Source organism: Colobus angolensis, unplaced genomic scaffold (assembly GCF_000951035.1).
Source record: "Colobus angolensis palliatus isolate OR3802 unplaced genomic scaffold, Cang.pa_1.0 Scaffold219, whole genome shotgun sequence".
Classification (NCBI taxonomy): domain Eukaryota; kingdom Metazoa; phylum Chordata; class Mammalia; order Primates; family Cercopithecidae; genus Colobus; species Colobus angolensis.
The window spans coordinates 2,268,988-2,283,868 of NW_012115366.1; the positions used below are offsets into that span (position 1 = coordinate 2,268,988).

At 43.7% G+C, this 14,881-nt stretch overlaps 1 protein-coding gene across 3 annotated transcripts in view; it reads left to right on the forward strand.

Moving 5' to 3' along the window:
* The first annotated feature begins 401 nt into the window (after window positions 1-401).
* ZNF343 (zinc finger protein 343) overlaps window positions 402-14,881 on the forward strand; it is a 22,831-nt gene continuing 8,351 nt past the window's right edge. For 2 of the 3 annotated variants that reach the window (XM_011943352.1, XM_011943353.1), the window contains exons 1-5: window positions 402-451; window positions 2,474-2,560; window positions 10,133-10,405; window positions 10,591-10,649; window positions 11,345-11,471. In XM_011943352.1, coding sequence (XP_011798742.1) covers window positions 10,288-10,405; window positions 10,591-10,649; window positions 11,345-11,471 — 304 coding nt within the window. In that variant the 5' untranslated portion in view covers window positions 402-451; window positions 2,474-2,560; window positions 10,133-10,287. The remainder of the gene's footprint in view (window positions 452-2,473; window positions 2,561-10,132; window positions 10,406-10,590; window positions 10,650-11,344; window positions 11,472-14,881) is intronic. The other variant, XM_011943354.1, reaches the window with a different exon arrangement.

Consider the following 14,881-nt stretch of genomic DNA (forward strand, 5'->3'; position numbering starts at 1 on the left):
CTCTGTCGCCCAGGCTGGAGTGCAGTGGCGCGATCTCGGCTCACTGCAAGCTCCGCCTCCCAGGTTCACGCCATTCTGCCTCAGCCTCCCGAGCAGCTGGGACTACAGGGCCCGCCACCATGCCCTGCTATTTTTTTTGTATTTTTAATAGAGACGGGGTTTCACCGTGTTAGCCAGGATGGTCTCGATCTCCTGACCTCGTGATCTGCCCGCCTCGGCCTTCCAAAGTGCTGGGATTACAGGCGTGGAGCCACTGCGCCCAGCCCAGCATGGGTATTTTAAGAAGAGACGGAGAGGCTGCCACTGCAGTAGCCAATATCCTGGAAAATTAACCGTTGCACGGCCCAGAAGCGGCTACGTGGCGGCCAATGGGAGCCGAAGCCTGAGAGGATGTTGGGAACTGTAGTTCTGGCGTAGGTCGACGGCCGAGGTCCCGGGCCCGCTGGCTCGGGTGAGCGCGGTCTCCGCGGCTCCTTGGCCCCAGGATGCCCTCTCTCGTGGGGAAAGGAGGTTCGGGAAAAGCCGGGTGTAGGTTAGGACGCAGGGTAGAGTGTGGCCGATGGGGAGTGCTGGTTGGAGATGTTTGATTTTTGGAGGAGGGGGCGCGGCTCGCGGTGCTCACTGGGACGGGGCGATGGGGTGAGCCCCTGCTTGCCGGGACCTTCGCGGACCTTTTTTCCCTCGGGGGGACGAGAGTGACCGGGAATTCTATCGTCTGTCTTGTGAGAACGACCTGGAATTCTAACGCCTGTCTTGAACCAGGCGGGATTATTCTGGGTCAACCGGTTTTCGAATAGGAAGGGCGGCCCCAGTCGTGCGTCCTGGGGTTTATTTGGGCTGTGGGGTTGAGTTCTGCCAGGGCCAAATGGACCAACATCCCCAAGGCTGGGATGGGGACGTGGCTAGGTCCGCACATCCCTGGGTGGTTTTTGGCTGGGGAGCGTTCTGAGTCCTGCATCTCCGAGTTTTTCTGTGTTTTGGGTGGGGCTGGATATGTCCCAAGTGGTGACGAGGGTGGTTAGGGGGAGGCCATCTCAGGCCGTGATGCTTGATGGATCTTGGTTTGTTAGGGGTTGCAGGGGTGGAAGTGGAGGTGAGCTAGACGTGGTCAGAATATCCTGAGAGGGTCTGGGCGAGTGTCTTGGGTCAGGAGTCCCTGGAGGTGAGGGAGGTTTTGTCCTCTGATAATAGCGGGCTGTATCACTCTGACATACATCTAGGCAGTTTTTTTTTTTTTTAATGGGGACAGGCCTCTTCTCTGGGACTTGTTGTCTCAAGTTGTGTCATGTGGGAGGTGCCCCCTGTGCTTTGTGGCAGAGATCCTGGGTTTGGTCGTCATCTGGGTGGCCCATCTGGCTGACTCCTTCTTTCCTGGACTGCTTTTCCCTCACACGTTAGGGCCAAACATCTGGTTTGGGGCTGTGAAGGGTTAGGTGTGGTGGAGAACTCTGATGGCTTCTGGTCAACAATCCAAATCACTTCTGGCATATGGCGAGTTCTGGATATCAGGCGTTTAATTTTATTTTTAATTTTTTCGTAGGGGCAAATTTTAAACCTACCCAGTAGAGCCATTCAGTGAACTGCCACAGACCTGTCACCAGATTCAACATTTGTTAACTCATGGCCAATTCTGTTTCATCTACATCCCCTAAACCCTATGTGTGGATACACTTTGAGAATTGTCAGACCCCATAGGGATTGGTCACTGCTGACATCATTACTGGCCCAGCTGGCTAAGGGTGTGGCGCTCCACAGCTAGACTTCAAATCTAGGCACTTTCTAGCATTGTCAATTTGAGGAAGGTATGTAACTCATGGAGCTTTGGGGAGGTAAAACTTGTATGGTGCCTGGAATTGTCTCTGGTATACAGTCAGAGTTTAGTAAGTGTTAACTATTACTAATAATATTACAACTTGAGGCCCATAGGCATTAAAGGGATAAATATGTAATAGCAGCTTGTCAGGGCAGACTGTATTCTGATGTCCCCACGTGGCTCTGTGCCCTAGAAGCTGTTTACATTATTCTCTTCTCTGACAGATCTGAGGCTTTCTTGTTAAAGGAAGAGGAGGCCTGCTCATTTTTTTTTTTTTTTTTTTTCCGAGACACAGTTTCACACTTGTTGCCTAGGCTGGAGTGCAGTGGTGTGATCTCGGCTCACCTCAACCTCAGCCTCCCAGGTTCAAGCGATTCTCCTGCCTCAGCCTCCCGTGTAGCTGGGATTACAGGTAAGCACGACCATGCCTGGCTAATTTTGTATTTTTAGTAGACACGGGGTTTCTCCATGTTGGTCAGGCTGGTCTCAAACTTCCGACCTCAGGTGATCCACCTGCCCCAGCCTCCCAAAGTGCTGGGATTACAGGCATGAGCCACTGCTCCCAGCTGGCCCACTTATTTTAAACTTGGGGATTTCTAGCCTCCATATCTGGGTGCTAGGAGACAACCCCGAAATTCACACTGCCTGTTTCATCCTCAGGTCCACCTTCTCCAATACCTGCCTGCTGGGAGAGGACTATCTCTTGAGAAAGGAAGGACTTCTGTGCTCCTGAGAACCTCCTATCAGGTAGGTACCACTTACCTTTCACATTCCTATAGTGTCTTTTCTGCTCGAAACCATGGCTGAATTTCCTTTGCCCGTCTGACATCTTGTACCCTGAAGTGTCCAAATTGAGGCTCAAGGCCTTGCTTGTTTTTCTACAATAGTGGGGTGATTTTAAGGGCAAGGATCTCCACAGGGAATATTACCCCAGACTGGTACCCTCATTGAGGTTACCACCATCTTTGCCCCAGCCATATTTCATCCTGGCTGCTGGATTCCCAGGGATTTGTCAGCTACTGTGAAATAAAAAATGATGGTAAATACCATTTATTGGGCCATTGTTATCTGCCAGGAAACTGGGTTTATGGTCTCCATAATATTTTAAACTCTCAACAATTTGAAAGTTAGGAATCAAAACTCTGAATTGATAGAAGAAGTGGCATGTTAGAGAGGTTAAGAAATTTACTTGTGTAATATGACTGGGTTGGGTAGAATTAGGATTTAGAACTTCTTTTTTTTTTTTGAGACGGAGTCTCGCTCTGTCGCCCAGGCTGGAGTGCAGTGGCCGGTCTCAGCTCACCGCAACCTCCGCCTCCCAGGTTCAAGCAATTCTCCTGCCTCAGCCTGCCAAGTAGCTGGGACTACAGGCGCCCGCCACCGCGCCCAGCTAGTTTTTTTGTATTTTTTAGTAGAGACGGGGTTTCACCATGTAAGCCAGGATGGTCTTGATCTCCCGACCTCGTGATCCGCCCGTCTCAGCCTCCCAAAGTGCTGGGATTACAGGCGTGAGCCACCGTGCCCGGCCTAGAACTTCTTTAGTTATATCAACATTCTATAATCCCTGTTTCATTGAGCCCCCCCGCCCCCTCATTTTCTTGTTTTTGCTGCTGGAGTATTTGGAAGGAAATCCTAGATATCACATAATTTTACCTAAAAATACTATCATATGCATTTCCAACAGAGAAGGACTGTTTGTTAAAAATGTAACCATAATATTACCACATTCAACAAAACCGACAGTAATTCCTTAATATCTTAATTCTAGATTGTTTTAAAATCTGCCCATTTCTTCTAAAAAAGTGCCATTGCTTAGTGCAAACTGTACATACTTAACAATTCAGGTAAGAAGTATAAGAGGGAGAAGTATCTGGAATTCAGCAAGGCCAATTCTCCCTCTCCCTTTTCTCTTTACCTGTTGCTGATTTCTGTTAATGACTGTGTCTTCCACCCCTGGTCACCAATGGGAGCTCTGAGTCTTTCTTGCCACCTTGTTATTTCTGAAATTCTTATCCTCCTTTTTTTTTTTTTTGAACAAGAACTTATTTCTTAAAATTTACTTAAGGGATTAGAGCTGATATATAATAGAACATTTAATATAACATTTGGAGTTATGTTAACATAAAAATAGCTGTGGTTACAATTGGCATATACAATTCACTGCAAAGGTAAAAATACATGTTATCCTCTAGACAAGTCTTCCAAATGAAGTTAGAGTGGATGGGGTGAAACAGCAAGTGAACATGAAAGGATTGCACTTAGAAGAAAGTGGGACATAGCTAGGATATAAAAGAGATATACCTAATGCTAATCACTGCATTGTCCTACTGGCAAATTGCACATTTATTTTTAGAGTATATTCAATACACATATACATTGAGACTAAAGAATTTTCAAATATCTACCTTTGAAATATCCCTTTGTTTCTAACACATACATTATGGTATTAATGTAACAGCACTTAAAACCTGTAGTTATTATTTAAAGCTTGTGTTCAAGAGATAAAAGAACATCATTCAGACAAAGCTCGTGTTCAAGAGATAAAAAAACATCTATCACTATCTGCCTTAAATGCATCTCATCACGATCCATCAACTTTAATGAAATGGATATTGAAGTTAAACTAACCAGTTTGTACACACTATTGACTGAGATAAAGCCCTTAAAAATTTAGGAAGAAATGAATAACAGAAGAGTTCACCCTGAGCTGCCACCTTTTAATTGTTAATGCAATGTATGTTAGAATATCATGCTAATGCACATACTAGTAGCATGTATGATGGAAAAAAATAGGTTAATGCAAAAGATAATACGTTTGACTTTGTAAGTTTTTGTTTTGACTTATATCTGTATGAATTCTGTTTACTGAGTCTGAAAAGGAACTGCTGCCAAGGACCAGTTCAAAGAAGAATTAGGCTGTTTAAGCCTGCTAGTTCATACCTTCTTTGAAATCGATGACAATGCCCAATTTTAGGTTAACCCTAAAACACTTGCCATTTTATGACTCCATATTCTTTTAATTTACAGAAAAGTACAAACTTTTTAAAAAGTAATCTTATCAGAGCAATATAATCTAACAATACCTATATTGTTATAATCTAACAATACTTATATTGTTATAATCTAATACCTATAATAGAAAACTTGCCCAATAAGTTTTTTTGAATTGAACTTTTATGTAGCTTATAACTTTGATATTGAAATTCTCATCCTTCTAATTAGTGATGGAGTCCTCTCAATTCTACCTTGGCATACCCCTTTATTCTTTTCCCCTCATCTCACTGCTGTGCTGCCCAAATTTTCATCTCTTCTCCACCACTAGTTCACCTTCCACCCTGCCTTTTAAGTTGCTCCTCTGAAGAAAAAATAAAGATCATGCCACTCACCTACTCAAGCGGGCCATTTCTTATTACCTACCTTCAACTCTGTCCAAACTCAGTAATTACAGTGTGAAGCCACGTGTGGTGGCTCACGCCTGTAATTCTAGCACTTTGGGAGGCTGAAGGGATGGATTGCTTGAACTCAGCCTGGGCAACATGACAAAACCCTGTCTCTACTAAAAATAGAAAAATTAGCTGGGCATGGTGGTGCACACCTGTGGTCCCAGCTACTCAGGAGGCTGAGATGGGGGGATGGCTTGAGCCTGGAAAGTGGAGGTTGCAGTAAGCTGAGATCGCACCACTGCAGTGCAGCCTGGGTGTGGGCTCTGGAGACAGACTGCCTAGATTCAAAGCCAGTCTTCACCACACATTAGCTGTGTAACCTTGGAGACATTATTTCACTGTGTCTTCTACTCCTCATCTGTATAATGAGGAAAATAATAGTGCCCATCTCAGGGAGTTGTGCGGAAGAAATGTAATTCCTGTAAGGCCTGGCAGATAATTCCTATAAGGTAGTGCCTGGCACATAGTATATGCTTACTAAATATGAACTGTGATTGTTAATATTGATATCTGATTAATATCTGAATTATCTCTCAACTCACCTTTTCAGTCTTGTCCCTACCAGTTACTCCTTTTGTAGTAGTGCCCTTGTAGCTGTACGGGAATAGATTCCATTCTGTACTGTTTTATTCCTCTGTGGTTTTCTACTTGGCAATTGAACTCCTATTGATTTAGTCACACATTTACTCCATTGCAAAGCATGCCTTGATTTTCTCAGGCAAAGTTGTCCTCAGCCTCTTCTTTAGCACCAAACAACCTTTTTTTTTTTGGAGACGGAGTTTTGCTCTTGTTGCCCAGGCTGGAGTGCAATGGCGCAATCTCAGCTCACCACAACCTCTGCCTCCTGGGTTCAAGCTCCTGAGAAGCTGGGAATGCGCCAGGCATGCGCCACCATGCCTGGCTAATTTTGTATTTTTAGTAGAGATGGAGTTTCTCCATGTTGGTCAGGCTGGTCTCGAACTCCCGACTTCAGGTGATCCGCCCGTCCTAACCTCCCAAAGTGCTGGGATTAAAGGCATGAACCACCACGCATGGCTGATGGTAAGTCTTATCCTTCCAGCTGCTCGAGGCAAAAATCTTAGAATTGTCTTGATTTTTCTTTTCATCTCGCAAATCACATACAGTAAAGAAATTCAGGATGTGATTGCTACTCACCACCTCTGCTGTGTCCACTTTTGTCCAAACCACCATTATCTCCCACCTGAATTATTTCAACAGCCTTTATGGGATTTCCTTGCCTCTCTCCTTGTCCCCTGTCCCCTTTGTCTGTTCCTAGTCTACCAGCCAGAGACATCTTTTAAAATGTAAATCCAAGCTTGTTATTCCTCTGCTCCAAATCCTCCAATGGCTTCTCATTTCCCTCCACATCAAAACCAGCATGCTCAAGACTGCACATGACCTGTGCCCTGGTACCACTGTCTTTGACTGCTTTTAACTGCCACCACTGTGTCTCACACCCTCCTGCCACAGGGAGCGTATTTCTGAAACAGCAGGGCTCACTCCTGCCCTAGGACCTTCAACGGGCTGGTTTCTTTCCTTACAGTTCTGTTGACACAGTGGCCAACATGAATCACTCCCTCGCATTGTTCAAATCTCAAGTAATCACCTTTAAAAAGCTTTCCTTAAATACTCAATTTAAAATTGCAACTCCTCCAGTCTCTACCACTGGATCTTTCTGGTGCCCTCAGTGCGTATCACCATCTGACCTCCTGTGTCTTTTCTGAGCTATATTTTATTTTTGTCCATCTCCTTGCCCCTACCCCCCTAAAATGGCAGCTACACGAGGGCTGGTATTTTTTCTATTGCATTTGCAGCAGTATCCCAAATGTTGGAGCAGTCCTTAGCACACAGTGGGCACTGGTAATTATGGAACGATTGAATAGCTCCATCAACAGCACGTAGAGCCAACTGTGGGAGGCATGGATAAGGAGTATCGGGGTGTGGGGGAGATCTGCAGAGACCCCTGTCGGGAGGCTGTTGCTGTTGTCTGAGCTTCCCAGCTGGTGTGGGGTGATGGGAGGCAGCTCTGATGTGGACAGAATCTACAGGCCTTTGTAATTGGTTAGGCGTGGCAGGGAGGCATAGAGTCAGTGATGACCCAGAGGTCAAGTGTGGTGATGGAACTGGGAGTCTTGGAAGTGAGGAAGCTGAGGAAAGAAGGAGTAGCAGGTTAGGAAGAGAAGGAAAGGAGACTAGGTGTTTATGTGACAGCTTGCGGACTGCCCTGCTCACGGTGCTGCACACCTCAGCTGGGCTCTCCGTGACAGGGTGCTGTCATATTTCCCTGATATCTGCAAAGCTCATCCCAGTGCCTAGCTTGTAGCAGATGTTCAGTAAGTGTTTGCTGAAGTGAGATGCCCAGCAGGCAGGAGGAAACATGGTCTAGGAGCTATGTGGGGTATTCTCGGATTCCTAGAAAAAACAAACAATAGCAAAATGATAACTATAGACAGTCGTTTGTAGCTTAGCTGACTTTTCACTTGTAGGGTTCCAGCATTCTCCAGCATTCTGAAGCCATTCCAAAGCTCCAGTATAAATAGTGTGAAAACTGTGGCTTTCTAGTGTCCATCACTAGATTCTACCCAAAGAGACAATTCTGACCATAGCTCACTGGCAAATCAAGTTACGTGGTCACTCCTGAGTTCATCGTGATAGGGTGTATACCTATAAGGAGTGGCCACACACTGGGGATGGAGAGTGAAACATGCTACTACAAGGACGCAGGCCCATAAACCCATTCTCACCCAGCCCTAGTCCCCACTATTGATTGGGCCTTCAAAGTGCTAAGATTTGTGGCTGCGCCTAGAACACATTTGGTAGCTGTGTAATCTTAAAGACAAGTAAACCAACCTCTTGGTGCCCCAGTTTCCTCCTCTGTGAGATGGAAAGAATAGCAGCATCCACCTCTTGGCTGTGTTGTGAAGATTATTGGAAATCTGTACTTAGTAACCAGGCATGGTGGCTCACGCTTGTAATCCCAGTGCCTTGGGAGGCCAAGGCAGGCAGATCACGAGGTCAGGAGTTCAAGACCAGCCTGGCCAACATGGTGAAACTCCGTCTCTACTAAAAATTCAAAAATTAGCCGGGTGTGGTGGCAGGCACCTGTAATCCCAGGTTCTTGGGAGGCTGAGGCAAAAGAATCACTTGAACCCAGGAGGCAGAGGTTGCAGTGAGCCGAGATCGCAGCACTGCACTCCAGCCTGGGCAATAGAGCGAGACTCTGTCTCAAAAAAAAAAAAAAACAAAAGTCTGCACTTAAAGATCTTGCTTTATAAATGTTAGCTACAGATACTAGTGTTACTAGGAGAAAGGTTTTGTCAGCTTCAGCTACGTTGTACTGCAGGTATTATAGGTTGGCTTTAGCTTTGTACCATGACCTTTTACAATAGAACCACAGTCCCTTTGGGGACATGCTGTTCTCAGGACAAGAGAAATGGTGGAATTATGCAATGCTTAGAAACGGCATCATTGCTTTTACTCACATTCATTTTCCAAGGCAAGTTACAAGGTCAAGCCTGATGTCTGGGACAGGGAAGTACCATCTTTTTATAGGGTAACAAATAATTGGGAATGATGATAAAATCTACCACAAAGGCCTCTTTTATCCTAATCACTAAATGTAGATTAGCAAAAAGACTGAGATTCATTTCATCTTACAAGAAGCTTCACAGTTTAGTCAAGACAGTCATGTAAATAAAGAAATTGCAATATGGTACGATGCCCAGGTTGGACAGAAGAGGGATTGTTCATCTCTGCCTATGATATTGAGGGATGGATTACAAGAGCTGCTTAGAGACCCCAGCTAGTCTCAGAAGGGTACTAGGCAACAATAGTAGTAGTAGTCATTTGGGCTGAAATCCTGGACAGTGTCTGAGGAGCTTCTGAAGGTGGCATAACTCCTAATACCACCTGCCTTCTCTGGGACCACATCAGTGCAGGACTTTGATTTGGACCCATCAGGATACACAAACGCACATCTCTGGTAAGGTCATGTGGTAGACATGCATAGAAATGGAAGCTAGGAGGTTATCGCTTTAGAGTAATTGTGAGACCTGGAGCTCTCAACCTTAAGTAAGAAGGACTGACTTTTGATCTCCTAAACTCCTCAGAATACCAGGGACACAGGGATCTTTTTTTTTTTTTCTTTTTTTGAGACAGAGTCTTACTCCTGTCGCCCAGGCTGGAGTGCAGTGGCACGATCTCAGCTCACTGCAGCCTCGACTCCCTGAGCTCAGGTGATCCTCCCACCTTAGCCTGCTGAGTAGCTAGGACTACAGGCATACACCATCATGCCCAGCTAATTTCTGTATTTTTTGTAGAGATGGCATTTCGCTATGTTGCCCAGACTGGTCTTGAGCCCCTGAGCTTAAGCAATTAGCTTGCCTTGGCCTCCCAGAGTACTGAGATTACAGGTGTGAGCCACTGTGCCCATCCAAGACATAAGTAACTGAATATAGATGGAAACTTGGGTTGGGGCAGGGGAATCAGAAGCTGAGTTCTGCACACCTGGATTGGTCTGCAGGAAACAGTCAGAGGCTCTTTCTCCATAGGCATTATGTTATATTCTGTCTTCTCTCTGACTCAGGCTTCAGGTAGTAGCAGAGACTGATCTGAAACATAGAGTTTGAATCTGAGGTACAGAGGCAGAAGAAGTAAGGTTTGAGAGCTAAGGGAGAGTGGCAGAACATAAGCATGAGGGCCTAGAAATGAAGGTAGAGTGAATGAAGGTAGAAAATCCAGAGAACCCTTGTAGATGGAGACTCTATGTTTGTTGAATGAGGAGGGTGTGAGAGGACAGGATCCCTGTTCAAGAGGCATAAGCCTAGGGCCCACAATACAAGCCCCAGCAATAGCAAATTGCTTCTTCATCCCACAGGTCCTGGCTGCATGGAAACAAGATGAGCTTTTACAATTAAGGTTGGCAGAAGTCACCACAGGCAGCAGAACTCCATCTTGAGATGAAATAACATCTACCTGGACCTCTGGCAGAATTTCAAGGTTCTGACTTGACACTCGGCTGACTCTGGGGCCATGATGTTGCCTCATCCTTCAGCACTGGGACATCAATACTGGGAAGAGATTTTGCTTTCAAAGAATGGGGAAAATGTAGAGACCATGAAGAAATTGATCCAAAATCATAAAGCGAAAGGTGAGAATTGTTGAGGGGCCAGAGAGATGAAGAGGGAGCCAAGTCTCCAGGTTCACCTGAAAATGCTTCAGAGGTCACCTCTGAGTAAAGTGACTACTTCCTTCATCCTAAGGCTCAAAAGAGCTGCTCAGGGAGCCTGGGGGGCGGAGGGTCTGATTTCTCATAGCTTCTTTTTCTTTCACTAGGCTTGCCTTCTAATGATACTGACTGGCCCCAGGAAAAGGAGGGAAAGGCCCAAATAGTGGTGAGTTGGGATTACGTTTTTTTTTTTTTTTTCCCTGAAGTGCTGGCTCATTTCCCAGAGAACAGACATATATTCTCTTTCTTGGGAAGGGAAAAGGCGGTCAACATCTGGGTAGATGAGTGAAGCATTAGGCTTTCTTGAAAAAAGTTGTTAAAGCACATAGCAAAGACAGGGATTTTATAGATCCCATTTAGTAACCTGAGCTTTTAAAAAATGCTCATTCCAGACCCCATCTGTTCACTCCCATTTTTCTCTGTAATCAAAGTTTTCTTCCATTCTTTCTAAATCTTTACCACTCCCTGCTGCCCAGTACAAGCCCTAAGTCTGTGATGCTTTTGTTCCTTCTGCAGCCCATTCTCTGCTGTTTTATCTCTGAATTCCTTCATTACGAATTCTCAAGGTCACTGTCCTAAACACAGCCTGAGGTTTACAAAGTAATTCACAAATCATTTCTCCAGTGAAATCATACATGTCAAGGGCCTAGAATGTGTTCTGTGCTCAGTTATGCTCCTCACAGGTTTTAACATAAAACTAGGCACACAGTAGTGTTCACAACTTCTTCATATGGAGAACCATATATTCTGATGAATTACATCAACTTGCATATCCAGGCTCTCCAGGGTCATCAGCTGTGCTGCACACACAGGGAAGATTGATGGTGGCTTGCTATACATTAATTTACTGGTTGTTTGTAGGTACCAGTTACATTCAGGGATGTGGCTGTGATCTTCACAGAAGCAGAATGGAAGAGACTAAGTCCACAGCAGAGGAATCTATACAAAGAAGTGATGCTGGAGAATTACAGGAATCTTCTCTCATTGGGTAAGGCTGTGTTCTTTCCTTTCCTTCATTAATTCAGTAGCAATTTATTGATCACCTACTATGTACCACACAAAAAAAGTTCTAGATATTTACAACACATTAGTAAACAAAATCGTAATCCCTGCCTCCATGGGGCTTACTTTTTAGTATAAGGAGACAGACAACAAACCAAAAGCTTCATATACAGGGATATTATAATACAGTATGTTAAAAGGTGATAAGTGCAACTTAGTAAAAAATAATGATATAAGGCAGGATAAAGGGGTATTGGGTGTGATAGGGTGGCTGGCTGAATTTTAAAACTGGGTATTTGAAATCACTGAAGAAGTAATATTTGGCTAAAGACATAATGTGGTGAGGAGGTTAGAACTGTAGGTATCTAGGGTAAGAGCATTTCAGATGGAGGGAATTATTGACACGAAGACCTTAATGAAGGGATGTACCTGCCCAATACATGAAGCTGCAAGAAGGCCAGTGAGGCTGGGGGCATGGTTTGCAAGGGGGAGAGTAGGGAGAGATGCAGCTCTGTGATGTAAGTTAAAACTAAGAGTCAAGTTTATTATGGTTTGGGGGTTTCATAAACCATGTTTTTTTCTTTTTCGTTTGTTTGCAAACCTAAACAAGGTCAGGAGATCGAGACCATCCTGGCCAACATGGTGAAACCCCGTCTCTACTAAAAATACAAAAATTAGCTGAGTGTGGTGGCATGTGCCTGTAATCTCAGCTACTTGGGAGGCTGAGGCAGGAGAATCGCTTGAACCAGGGAGTCGGAGGTTGCAGTGAGCTGAGATCATGCCCATTGCACTCCAGCCTGGTGACAGAGTGAAACTCAGTCTGAAAAAATAAAAAATAAAAATAAAAAAATTATTTAAATCTGGGTTGATAAATGTCAATTGCATCATAACTCTAGATGAGGGATTGGCCAACTTTTTCTGTAAAGGGCCAAACAATAACTGTTTTTGCAGGTGATAAGGCCTCTGTAACAATCCTTAACTTGCCATTGAGTTGCAGCCATAAACAATACACAAACGAATGAGCGTGGATATGTTCCAATAAAACTTTCTTTATAGACACTGAAATTTGAATTTAATATTATGTTTATGTATCATGAAATATTACTACTCTTTTTACTTTTTTCTAGCCACTTAAAAATATAAAAACCATTCTTAGCTTGTAGGTGATACAAAAACAGAGGACTGGATTTAGCTTGTGGGCATTTTCCACTCCAAGTTCTAGATCAGTGCTGTCTAGTAGAAATATAATGTGAGCCACATAGGTAATTTTAAATTTCCTAGTAACCACATTTTTACAAGTGTAACTACAGGTGAAATCAACTTTAAGAATATATATATTATTTAACCCAATATATTAAAATATCATTTTAACATGAAATTAACATAAAAACTTATTAATTAGGTATTTTACTTATTTTTTTTGTACGGTGTTCAAAACCTGGTTGTGTTTTACACTTAGAGCACATCTTAGTTTAGATTAGCCACGTTTCAAGTGTTCAGTAAGCACATGGTCAGTGGCTGCTATACTGGAGCTTACTGTTCTAGATATTCCTATATTTCTAGATAAAACATGTAGAGAAGAATCACATTTTTGGAGACACAAGCCAGTTTCAGGGAGGAGTTTCTTCGGGAGTTTGCTCCAAATGGCATGGCTGTTTCCCTGATATGATTTAATCAGATTTATTTTATTCCATTTTCATCTTCTTTGATGTGTTTTGATCTGATTCCCTCTGGTTTGAACTAGCTCCCATCTGACCTGACTCCATCTAATCAGTGTAGATTCATCCATTTCGGACTGGTTCTGTGTGGGCTGTTTTTCTTTTAAAAAAAAGATTGGTAATTTTTGCGAATGGTTTAGTGTGTTTTGATTTGGTTTTAGCTACTTAGTCCAACTAGGTTTTGTTTTTATTTTTCTCTGGTCATACTGTTTTCTCTCCCACTGTTAATACATATAACTGATTCAGAGGAAAATATTAAAAATGACCTGGTTCATAGCCAAGTGTGGTGGCGGGCACCTGTAATCCCAGCTACTCAGGAGGCTGAGGCAGGAGATTCACTTGAACCCAGGAGGTGGAGGTTGCAGTGAGCCGAGATCATGTCATTGCACTCCAGCCTGGGGAACAAGTGCAAAACTCCATCTCAAACAAACAAACAAACAAATAAACAAAAAACCCATAAAACAACAAACAAACAAATGACCTAGTTCAAATGAATCTTGATGTTGAAAACCTGGATCCCAATTGCATTCCTTGAAATTGTTTGCTTTGTCTTGCTTGACACCATAATGTTCCACAGTTTCCAGCCTCTTATGTCCTCTTTTGGGCTATTCTCTTTCTTCTTTTTCTTTTCTTTGGACTGCAGGAGTCCATAGGAGTTAGTGTCACATACTCCTTTTCTGTGTTTATATTTACACCCTTTAACAATTTGTGAACTTTAACGATTTTCCCCATCACATATTATAACGAACCCATTATCTACCGCTGTCTCACCTGTGCTTCATCCCCGTATTTCTCCTTGCCTGCAACCACAAGTTTATTCTTAAAGTTACAAAAGCTTGAGAGCATACCATTTTTCCTCCTAAACCAGTCTCTTTCTCTTTCTTTCTTTCTTTTCTCTTTCTCCTTTCCCCTTTTTTCCCTTTTTCCCCTTTCCCTTTTCCTTTTCTTTCCTTATTTTATTTTATTTCTTTTTTTTCAGACAGAGTTTTGCCACGTTGCCCAGGCTGGTCTCGAACTCCGAGGCTTAAGCAATCCACCCACCCTGGCCTCCCAGAGTGCCGGGATTACGGGTGTGAGCCATGTTGCTCAGCCCAAATCTCTTTTTCTCTCTTTCTTCACATATTCATGTTAATGTCTTTTCTTCAAGGGCATTGTTAGAGATAAATGGGCCAGTTCTTTCTGAAATAATCTTTAAAGCCTTCACAGGGGAGATAATTTAATAAGCTTAGACCAGATAATACTGTGATAACCCCAATACTTATAATAGCCAATGTTCATTTCTCACTTACATTACCTCTTGGTTACTTCAGGTGTAGTTCAACTCTCTTGGTTCTGGGATCCAAGCAAAAGGAGCAGTTTCTGTCTGGATCATGGGGTTCTCAAGGTATAGGGAAAAAGAGCAATGATAGGACCACATCGTGGTTCTTAAAACTTGTTTGAAAGTGCACTGACTTTCCGCTAACCTTCGTTGGCCAAAGCAAATCCCACAGCTAAGTCTGATGTCACTGTGGTGGGAAAGATAATCCTTCTTCAGAGATGGGCTCAGTGGGGAGGAACAGCAGATTTTGTGACCAAAATACCATTTGCTGCAAGAGGGTAGCTTAGGCTGAATCTTAGAAATAAGTGTTCATGGCCGGGAGCGGTGGCTCAAGCCTGTAATCCCAGCACTTTGGGAGGC